The 11801-nt window shown below is 40.9% G+C and overlaps 1 protein-coding gene across 1 annotated transcript in view; it reads right to left on the bottom strand.

The window, feature by feature from the left end:
• Positions 1-4308: 4308 nt before the first annotated feature.
• Positions 4309-11801, bottom strand: part of LRP5 (LDL receptor related protein 5) — a 160958-nt gene continuing 153465 nt past the window's right edge. Inside the window, exon 23 of the mRNA XM_055813999.1 lies at positions 4309-11309. Within this exon, the coding sequence (XP_055669974.1) occupies positions 11048-11309 (262 nt within the window). The 3' untranslated portion in view covers positions 4309-11047. The remainder of the gene's footprint in view (positions 11310-11801) is intronic.

The raw sequence follows: 11801 nt of genomic DNA, 5'->3' as shown, positions 1-11801 counted from the left end.
AGCCTGCATACTTCTCCCGTAACTTTATACTTCAATATTTCCTGGATAAACCTTCCAGAAGTGCAGAGAAAAGGGGCAAGGATGAGGGCTACAGCCTATGAGATGTTCCCCTCTCTGCCAGGATCCCTCATCAGCCTTCCTGCAAGGGACAGGGTTAGTGTTCAGGTTGAGAAATGTAGAACACCTGGGTTTCAGTTTATTGCTGGCTCCTGTAGTATATCAGGAGTTAAAAAGAAGGATTGAACTGAATGGGAGCTATTTTCTTGTGGTGTTTGGTGGGTTTTTGTGGGTGGGTGGGTGGGTTGGTTTTTGTTTCCTCCCCCCCCCCCCCCCCCCCGGCTGTGATCAGTTCTCAGTAGTTAGGTTAGTGTAGGGCTAGGCTAGTTACTTGCCACTATCAGTCAGCACCCTTCATGGCTCCAGGATTCTGCTGAATCAAACAGGTTTATTCTTTTAATCCCTAAACATGCTCAATTCCCTGTAATTACAGGCAAAGGATACACATCTGTACAAGAGAAGCTGAGGGCACAATCTCACCAACATGAGCATTTCTCCCAATTCTAGCTTCAGGGAACCTAGCAACTGAACGTTTGCCACTGTTGTTCCTAATACACAAATGGGCTTTTTATATTATAACCTACTATAGAAAAGAGAAGGCAAGGATACCGACCCTTCCTAATGCTGCAGGCGTATCATCTAGGGACTGTAACTTCTGGAGCCTGAGATTTCCAGATTCCTGTTTGAATGCTTCTAAATTTTAGTGACTGGTGTCACTAAATGGCTACAGTAAAATGAATGTAAACAATAAATCTATTGCCCTACAACTTAGGAGGAATTCAGATCTCTAAAAAAGTGAGTGTGAGAGTCTAAGAATTAAGCCTTAATCAAACCTGTAATGATAGCCTAATGAGCTAAATTAAAATACAAGAGAAAGCATTTGCCATGTTCTCATGAGTCCTTCTCATACCCTTCTAGGCCATGCAAAGTTCAATAACAAACATTGCTCCCCAAGTAATAGATTGTTAAAGCTGTTGCTGTCCCTTAAATCAGATTTATTCTCAAAGTAGTTCTCCCTTCAGGAAATTGTAACAGAAGGCATTAACCTCAATTAGGGCAAGCCCAGATCCTGTCTTAGCAGGCTGTCCAGAATATGTGTAAGCTGTTGGTATCTTCCTATCCCAAAAGCCAACTCTAGCCTCAAGCCTACTATTCATGTTAATTACAGGCACGAGACCAATCACTAATTGTAAGAGGAAATTCAAGACCTTATCCTGCCCCTGCCACCCCTCTTCCAATTCTTGTGTTCCATGAGGAATGCACCAAAAACCCAAACCGGGCAGACACAAGTAAATTTCTTGTCCTAATTGTCACTGCAGCTATGATCTTAGCCAGCTGATCTGGCACTACCCCTTGCAGTTACTATCCTCATCTCATTTCTGCAATATATTCAGAGTCCAGCAATTGGCCTGGCTCATCAAGCCTTCATTTCCCAAACACTAGCTTTGTCTCCAATCTTAATTATAGGCAGGGTCCCTTTCATACTGCCTAAAACCACAACAGCATTGGCTCCTGCGCATACCAGCGCAGTTCCTATCTGTGCTTTCCGAGCAGATTCCAGCAACCACCTGGACTCTTCAGAGAAAGGTTGTGGTACGCAGGGCTGTGGGCAGCCTGCCGGGGTCAGTTGCTATTGTGGAAGCTGTAGAGCACGCACCCTTCACCGCCTTCCCTCCACCCTGCTGTCCACAGCAACATGCGCTGCCTAGAAGGTCGCACCCCCATCCCCTGGCCTCCCACTTACCTCCTCAGAGCATCCCTGCCCCAGGTGAAATGTACCTCGGAAATACCTGGCCTAAAAAGCATTATTTTCACATGAAGAACTTCTTGTAAGTCTGCGTGGGCTTTTTGGCAGCAGGTGGCCACACTTACCTCGCTGTATTGGGTCTGGCTGAGATGGGGCTAATTTTCCCCATCGCTGCCCTCACAGCTCTGTATTGCTAGCAGAAAGGTGCAGGTAACAGCCAGCGTCCTGGCTGCTGGCACAGCATCGGGGACGTCTCTCCAACACTCCCCCCACCCCAGTAGGCTGGGGACGGGCAAGATCTTGGGAGAGGACATAGCCAGGACAGCTGACCCAAACTGACCAAAGGAATATTCCATACTGCAAGATATCTGCTCAGCAATAAAAGCTAAGAGAAAGGAGGAGGAAGGAGAGGGCATTCGTTATTTACAATGTTTGTCTTCCAGAACAACCGCTACACATACTAAAGCCCTGCTTCCCAGAAAGTGGCCGGACATCGCCTGCTGAAGGGAAGTAGAGAATTAATCTTTTGTTTTCCTTTGCTTCTGGGAGCACAACCTTTGCTTTTGCTTCATTAAACTGCCTTTATCTTCACCTATGACTGTTTTTTTCCATCTCATTTTCTCCCCACTGTCCTGCTGAGTAGGGGGAGTGATAGAGTGGCTTGGTGGGTACCTGGCATCCAGTCAAGGTCAACCCACCACACTCATGCTTAATTAATTACCTTTTTAGGGTCTATAACATAGCTTCAACACTGCTCTGTTCAGCAGCATTTCATTCTTAGTTGCTTTGGGACTGGCATGAACTATGGAAAGAGATCCAGATACCTGTGTAATTTGGGATCAGGCTTTTCCTCAGCACTGCTGTGGGTCACCCACGCTCTGGCAGAACACATTTTGACCACTTCAGCCACTTCCTAGCATATCCAGATGCAATTTGTTACCCACTTGAATCCACAGTGATGTTGCAGTGAATCAGCCAAACACCTTGACCTGCCCTGCCCTGGACAGTAAACAGCAGAGGCAGTTTTGTGAAAGATCAGGACCAGTGGATTTAGGATTAGGTATTCTTCCCTGTGAGCACAGGTTTGGTCCTGGGAACATAGTTCAGATTTCATTGGGACAAATGATATAACAGAACTGTATTTCCCAATTAAGGAATCTGTAAGCTGTGGGAGTGTAAGACTACAAAGATCTAGTCAGACAGCTGAGCAAGGTTTTCTGGAGGAAAAAAAAAAAATACTGTCTCCTCCACTTTCAAGAGAGACCCTGAAACATCTGTGATTCAGGCACCAGGGGAGGAGGAATGATAGGTATGAATGCCATGAGGAAATCTGTATGCCTTGTGTGAGATACATGTGTCAAACACCTACCCGCAACCAGCCACCATGTCAGGCAGGGTCCACTCCAGGAAATGAAGACCTTGTGCATCTTCTCAGGTGTGAAAGCCCAGCCACAGCTAGGAGGTCTGGAAGGAAGAGTGGGGCCACTCCATGCCATTGGATAGCTTAAAAAGCTTTCTGGTTTTTTGGGTGATTTGGTCCAACTTTTCTAACACAATAGGATGATGGATGGCCTCTTCCAGGCTGTGCACCACACCAGAAGTCCAGATCCTTCAGTATTTTTCCTCAAATTACAACGGTATCTTAATCATAGTAATAGAATAAATCACTAGGGTTAGGCAGTCATCACATGGCTGGTCCAGGGTCCATTTATATTAAGCATCAAGCATATTAAGCAAGGGTAGTGTGGCTAAGAGGAAATTTTTTGTGAATGTTTTCTGGTTCAGTACAATACAAAACCTGAAATAGCTTTGTAGGAAACAGAAGCGTGTCTCCTGAGTTCGTATGCTGTATTTTTTTTCTGCCCTGGAAAAATCCAAATAAATGGAACTGGGCATCACCAGGACTGCTAACGACTGCTCAGAAAGACTTCCTTCATTCTGAGTTTCATCTAACCAGCGTGCAGGAGAAAGAATATCTCAACTAAAGATTATTTTGACTTTCAGGTTAATACGGTAAATTTCACAAATCTGAGACCACCAATACTGACTGCAGAAATCAAGACCAAACTAGACTCAATGGGACTAATTTTCAAGTATGTTCACCATAAAACAGTCATTAGTTAAAAGATTTACTTTGACATCCTATAGCATCAATTTAAGATACCATACAATTAAAAAAAAACCAAAACCAAACGGATCTGATCTAGTCTAGTCAAAACACAGAGATTATTCTTATGCAGTGTAATATTTTTGATAAATTCATAATGCTGACAAACTTGTGGTAAGTTCTATAGCTAGCTAACAATTGCAATTTTAAAGGCGATCCATTTTCCAATCAACCTGTTCACCTCATTGCTCTTGCTGTCGAATATTTTAACGTTAAAAACAAGGAGACAGCAACACTACCCTTATCTTAAATAGTATCTAAAACAATTGTGATACTGGCTGGTTGTCTCTACTGTACATGATGAAACAGCTTCGCTCATAAAAAGGGCTGCTAATCAAATCTTTTAAAAGTATTTATTATAAAACAAAATCCACATAATCTATAGTACCAATGCAGAGTCTGTTATCTGTACAGATATTTATACAAAATACCAGTTACTTCAAACAAGACTTTGGTTTTGTTAACATAAAGAAACATTGCAGTTTCATGTCCAGAAAACTGTTAACATATAAAGGCCTGAAGTGATGAAAGCCTCAAAGAAGTTTTTCTTAGGTCAGTATTACCAAGTTTGTTTGTATGCTAGAAGGCCATGCTTGGAAAAATAATTGGTAAAGACTTTCTGTAACACAAGAAAGATTTAATGGCTTTAATGAGAAGTACTGTAGTGACAATCTGATAATAGCATCAATTTAATCCCCAAATACATAAGCATTGGTTACTGGCATTATTTTTTTTTCTAATATTAGGTATTTTTGACAGGTTTCTGTTGAAATAGGTAAGAATATATAAATCAAACTTCACTTGAAATAATGCATTTGAGAGAAATTGCAATATATTATGAATTCAAGAGATGCATGCTTTAAAAAAATTCAGAAGTTGTCTGCCTTCAGTTAGTTCCAAAACTTGTGGATGATGTATTTTAACTGAAGAGAACCCTAAAAATGATACAAAGCTTTGTTAAAACCAGTGGAGTAAAACCTACATATGATTCTTGAGGGCACTTGTGAATTAAGGCTTTTCTTTTTCCCCAGTTAATATGCCGAAGTGTTTAAAATACACAAGGCACTGAAGTATTGGGTTTGGTTGTCTTTTGTAGTAATAAATGCTACAAAATGATACAAAATATAAAGCTGTAATTATTAGGCTGTTTGCAGAATACACATTTTAATATAAAAAAGATTGTGTGGGGGTTTTATCATAAAAATTCTTGGTACTCTTTGTATACTCACGTACATTTACAATAGCAGCAATTGCGATACAATTAGGTAAGTAAGAAAGCAGTCTGGGTTAAGGGTTTTGTGTGTGACGCCCTCCGAATTTCGCATAAAACAGCAAAGCAGTCCTCCCATTTTCAGCAGCTTTTGTTTTATCTCCACAGGCTGATGAATTCCATTTACAAATATTGTATTTGTAGTTGCAACCAAAATACTTCTGTACTTACTTACTTAGTGCAGGATCTCTGTACAAATCAAACTGGAATATTGCTCCCTCTGTCAAAAAGAGCGACCCTGGGAATGCTGCCACAGGAATAGCGACATTCGTATTTAGAGAAAGGTGCATCAACAGGAGTACTTGCTTTTCAAAATGTGAACGCCAGTGAATTCGTCTGTCACTTACTGTAGCTGCCAAACTTGCTTTTCCCCTCTGAAAAGTCCTTCTAAGCACACTGTATGCACGTATTTTATCAATATAAAATGACTCATTTAGGAATTGCCATTGTGGTCTTCCATCCACCAGGGTTCTGTGTTGGCTGGAGAGAACCCAGCCCCTGACTCCAGAGGTGGGCTGCGACAAGGGCCGTGGTTCACGCTGGGAACAGCCAGGACGTGGCAGCTTGCTGTCATGGGAGGCCGGGAGCACTGTCAGTATGTCAGGACATGGCACTTTGAAGTATTTTGTTGTGGAATGCAGAAGCCATTTGTATCAGACTGGTTTCCATCATTCCTATCAGCATGCTTAACATTGATCTAAAACCAATTTTTCCTTTTTTCCCTCCAGGGAGTACAATCTTATGTGGAAAGGCCCACAGTGTAGTTGGCAACCTCAAGCAAATTAAAGAAAAATACCCTTTACAAAAACTAGAGTAAGTGTTCTCAGGAAAGAGAGCTAGAAGACTTGACAGGATTGAAATTATCTATGTATATTAATATTTCTTTTAACGTGTGGTAAATACCTTATGCTGTTTAGCTAAACTTACAATAGCTGTAGAAAGGGGTTTTTCTACATTTAATGATGAACATAAAGTGCTGCAATACCTAAGGGAACAGCAGCAAAACCAGGATACCTCTCAGAACTTAGGATTTGGCCTTCCCTGAATCTTCTAGAGACAACCCAATTTATCGTGAGGACTGGACTCATAATTCATAATGAAGGCATAATAAAAACATAGAAACAACTGAATAACTGATCTGTAAACAACTGTCATCTTTGACTGTGGCTTGTCTAAGGCTCTGTCCAAACATGGACATTTATAAAATGTCCTTCAGCACCGTAACAGCAAAAGTGTTACTTCTAATTCAGGGCTCCATGCCAGGCACTCTCGTGTGTTATTAATTACTGGGAACATGCTTGCCTTCTGTTTTCATTTCCTGACATTAATGGCTATCACTTGTAGTACAATTATAGGCACAGCTACTCATTTGGACCAGCTCAACGTATTACCCCAACAAAATGTCTGACATCAGAAAAGATCTGCTTCCGAAAACGAAGCAAACAAGGACACACAACTTCTGTGAAGTGTGACTGACCATACTCATAAAGTAGTACAACATGCTCCAGAGGCTCTGATGAAGGGTAGCAGAGGAGCTCTTCCTAGCAAAGGGATCTGACCCTGCAGGCAATGGAGGAACGTCCTTGTTGCTGGCACATCAGCCTGGTGTGACCAGCCCTTACTGAATGCTCCTGCTTCCAAATCCTTTTTCACTGCTGTGCACAGAGCTTCAATATTTCAAAAGCCCCAGAATCCAAGAGGCACCAGTTGGCATAAAAATAGGGAGAACGTGACGAGTCCTACATCTAGCATCTTATCTTCTAGATATCAGATGGAAAATAGATCTAGGATAAATAGGCCCGGAGATTTCCAGAAGGCCCATTCTAGGTGTGCAGAACAGGTGTTGAGGGAAGAAACTGTTTTGTTGTTACTTTGAAAAGAATCAGAACTTTTAGGGAAGTGCTTGCGCCCTTTTCAAACTAGAGAGATGAAGGTTTATTACAGAAAATCAAACCCATCATTCCAATAGAAACTTGTTTCCTCTCATTTCTACCTTTCTCTTTAGAACACGCCAATAATGGCACAGTCTCATTTTTAGACATGAGGCATTTTGTACTATGACACTATCCTAAAGGAAACATTTTTTGTCATACATACAGATTTAGCTTAATTGTAGCCCAAGTGCTCTTTAGTGATCTGTCCAGACAGAAGAAAACGGAACCAGTAAGACCGTTGGGATAGTGCTAACAAAGTTTCCTCAAAATCATCCAGCAACATCAAACAAATTAACTACTTCCATTGCAAATTTCAGGGTGCACTGGCTGTTGACCAGTCTAGCTGAAGTAAAGTCAAGCTATAATTTACACAAAACATTTACTTGAAATTAAAGAATACTGCTGTCAAAGATCACAACTTGTCCATTTACCTTACAGCTTCACACCGCTGCTACATCTGTCCTGCAGAGAGGACAAATTCTACAGATGAGAAGATGACCCGAGTAGCTGCTTTCATGACTGTGCTGGAAGCCGGTAAGCTGCTCTCTGCTAGGACATCTGTCCTTTAAATGTAACACAAAATCAACCATATCATTTGCCTATTACTAGCTGCTCTTCAGACACAGTTCTATATTACACCCTGAGCTCTTTCAAGTGCTAATATGCAGTCATAATGGGCTTGGAAAACATGATTGAAAACACCGATTCAAGTACTCACAAGCTCACACAGGTAGTCCAATCACATGCATCCCCCTGCAGCTTCTCAGGGGAGAACTCTTCTAATATTTCAGTCAGCTTTCTCATAGAAAACTTCTGCACTATTGAAACTATGCCTAAACCTCACCAAAACCTCCACTTATTTTCCATTCAGCCCCAAACTGCCACAACTTGTCATATGCATTCACTAAACCCCTGCAACTCTTTCTCCCATCCTGATCTAGACAAAAATAGCAACTGTTTTTTATGTTTTAGCCTGAAAGTTTACAGGATGGAAACCACTAAGAGCACACTGAGGATATTTCTGGAGACAAGTAGCTCCTGTCAGTCAAATTTTCTTTCTGGTCTTCTCTAGCACCAGGAGTGCAGTAATGCTTTAAAGTATATAGTCTACAGCAAACAAAAATGATATTTAGTATTTAAATCTTAAGATGCTAAATTTGTATAGAAATTCTTTTTAGTTTTAAAGTCGGTATTGTGGAGCAATGTGGGGCTTAGATTCTGACCACCAAACTTTAAGTGCCTCAGAAGAGGCAATTTCTCACCAAACATCTGCAGTATGAGGCTCTGTTTAATCCACCCCATTCAGCAAGTGGTTCCTTCCTTCTGAATACCTAAGCTCCAAAAGAATTTGACTCTTAAGACAGTTTAGCTCTCAGCAAGAATGCTAATTTTCTTGGACTCAACCCCAAACTTTGTAATAGGATACAAGTTTTCAGATGAAGTGGTTAGGGTTGTTATAGTTGTGGCTCTTAAAAAAGAACAGTGGTTTAATGGGAAAAAAAATAATCAATGTAATTTTGCATTACAGTTATACAGGAAAATTAATGTAGTATGTCTCTAAGCTAGAACTGTAACATGAAACAACTAAACTAATGAATTCATTATAAATGGTGAATAGTTATCAGGCACAAAATGACATATGATATGAAACTGGACTACCAACTGCTGTAATGCAGAACAAGTACTCCTTTATATGATTGACGTGGTACATAAAATATCCTGTGGATCTATATTCCTGATTTAGTTCACTGAAACATGATCACCTGACAATTGCTTTGTTTCACCAAACCATTAACACTTGTTCAGAGATCTGCCAAGACACTCCAAGAGTAAATATAACCTTGTCCCTCTTAGCATACTACAGAACTACTAATGTTGATAGGGCATTGGGAAAGAACCTACTCTTAAACTCCAGTGCTGTACTCTCCAATTCTATAATCTTTCTCCAAGAAAACCAGTGGGCATCTTCTTTGTGCTCAATCTGTCAAGTGAAAATTTAGACATGACAGTAATAAAAGCTACTTTAAGAGTTTTAGTAACACACCTGCGACAATACAAATCCTATCCTTGACCAATATAGATAGAAAGAACAGATCTGGACTAATAAATCTGAAAACACAAACTGGATCAGAACACTGTGGTCCTAACCCCTCCACCACCACAACAAAAACCTCTAACCCAGAGTTGTAGGGTTCCTCTGATGTGCTCTCAAAGAACTTGTTAAAAAGACCCCAAATCAAGTACAATTTAAGTTCAAACAAGAAAAAAGTTTTCATTGTTACCACCAATATTAAGGCTATCAAAGGCTCAGCACATCTATTATTCAGCAGCTGCAGAATACAGAAAACAGGTGTGAGTCACTCTGCATATGCAGAACCTCCCTCAGATGTCCCAAGCAGGCACTCACATCATCATCACCAGAGCTGAATTTATAAAGTGCCATACAATACACAATCCCTTTTGTTACAGCAAGAGAGCCATCAAAGCACAAATTTACCTTCTGTATTTTGAAAGGGACTGATCCTAGCCCCCCACCCCAAAGCGTTTTTTTTGGGTAGGAGTTGGAACATAAATACTTTGCTGATCATGATGTCCCTAGGTTACAGCAGTTTGCATGAGAGTTTATCTTTTTCATTGCAACACAATTAGAAAGAAGTATTTGTCTCCTTTCCTTCCTCCCCCGTGATTTTCTGTCTATTTCTAAACCTGAACTAATTTTGTTTGAATTTTTATGAGATATGACTAAACTGTTTGAATGGCAGATGTTTTTGTTTTGAGCTATGCAGACACCATTTTCTACAAACACTGATTAAAAACCAAAGAACTTTCCTCATTTAAAGGTATACAAGTGATTCCAATATCATTCCACTTTGGAAAACAAACATTAGAGATGAAGCAATTCTCTGATCAAATCAACACAGGTGAAGATCTCAGAGACCTGGCACAGTGAATTACTGGACTTGGGGAAAAGAGAACTAGCACTGCATTTTGAGAAGGAGCTGACAGCATCTTCCCAGTCATCAAAGCCTCACAAGGAAGGACGAAGAAGCTTGGTTTCATCGCAATTAAAATGGTGAGTCTGACCACAGGTCAATACAACTGCTTCTGCTACCATTCACCCAGTCAAGTGGGGAACTGACTGGAGCTAAACCAAGTTCTTCAGGGCTGGTTATTTCTTGAATCGGTTCCAGAACTGGCCATGGGCAGAGCGGCACTGACATGAAGCGGAGCATGGTGCCTGTGGGCCTAGCTAAGCTGGAAGATTTGGACAAAAGAAGTGTTGTTCCAGTTCAACGCTAAGCAAATGGAGAGGGAGGTTTGAAATCCAGGTCTCAGCACACAAGTTCTGCCGGGAAGCATTCAGCTTACGTGCCAACAGGAACATCTACGGGTTGCGATCTTTGCACATTTTCTCCCAGTGGTGGTGAAGGGATGAGATACTGACAGTGGTATTTAAACACGCTTTTCTTGTCTGCAAATAAACTTACATCTTTCTTTAGACTTCTCCCACAAGCCACTTCGCTTTCTCGTCTCACATTAACAGAAAGAATTACATACACTTTGCATGTAAAAAGGTGACTTAAAAATGCAAAAAGGCTCAACATTCCCTCCCCAAATCCTTTGGAGACCGAGTCATTTTCATGACTTCAAAAAGGCAAATATGGCACAAAAGAATGGAAATTAAGTTAAAAAAATCAATTTTATAAATATTCTTCCTCTGTACAATTTTTCACAGCCCCGTCCCTCCCACCCATTTTTATTCACATTTCTTTTTTGAATTCCCACCCCGATTTATTTTTAAATCATAAAATATATATTTTAAATCTGTTCATATTTTAAAATATTTACAGGAAAAGTTCCTTCTGTTGAGGTCACGAGGAATCTGTACAAGGAGAGGGTGGAGGGGGATAGAGGTGAAAATAGCTTCGTTCCGTGGCAGGAGACGGAGGGCAACTTTCTTCTGCCGACATGTACTGACTGCGAGGCGTGGGTGGAGGGGGATAAGGGTCTGAGTCTGAATTTAAATCTATATAGTATTTGTTGGCCTTCCATCGACTAGTAGTATAGTCACTGTCACAAACATCTGTGCTGCATGGGGTTGTGGGTGGAGCTATCCCTCGTATAAGGTATGGCCTGCAAAAAAACCAAACCAAAACAAAAAGCACATGCATTAATTGGGGGGAAAAAGAAAGACAAAGAGAGTGATACGAAAATGAACAGCTCTGTGTCCTTGGTCAAGATGCCTGCTCATTAATACTATATGAGCCTTAATTCAGGTTTTCATAGGAACCCAACAAAAAAGTACCTGAACTGTGTTAAATCTGAACGGCACAACTACCCTCAGCTGGCCGTGCTTTCTTCCAGCCCCTGACCAGCCAGAGGAGACCACCATGACCATTTAGCCTCGTCACTAACAGATAGGTTGACTCATCAAAGGGTTTTATGATAAGCTTGAGGAACTGAAGAGAAAACAGGAACCTTCTCTATAGAGGATGCTAAGTGACTGTTACATAGTAATATAACCTATATATATTGCATTGTTACACAGCAACACTGTATTGAAAGGTGCTAAACCCTGTTGTACAAAAGTAAGAACAAAAAGTCAATGCTTAACATCAAACCTGG

Source organism: Falco peregrinus, chromosome 9, assembly GCF_023634155.1.
Source record: "Falco peregrinus isolate bFalPer1 chromosome 9, bFalPer1.pri, whole genome shotgun sequence".
NCBI classification, from domain to species: domain Eukaryota; kingdom Metazoa; phylum Chordata; class Aves; order Falconiformes; family Falconidae; genus Falco; species Falco peregrinus.
The sequence above is the reverse complement of the archived record's forward strand: the minus strand, read 5'-3'. Positions and strand labels throughout refer to the sequence as shown.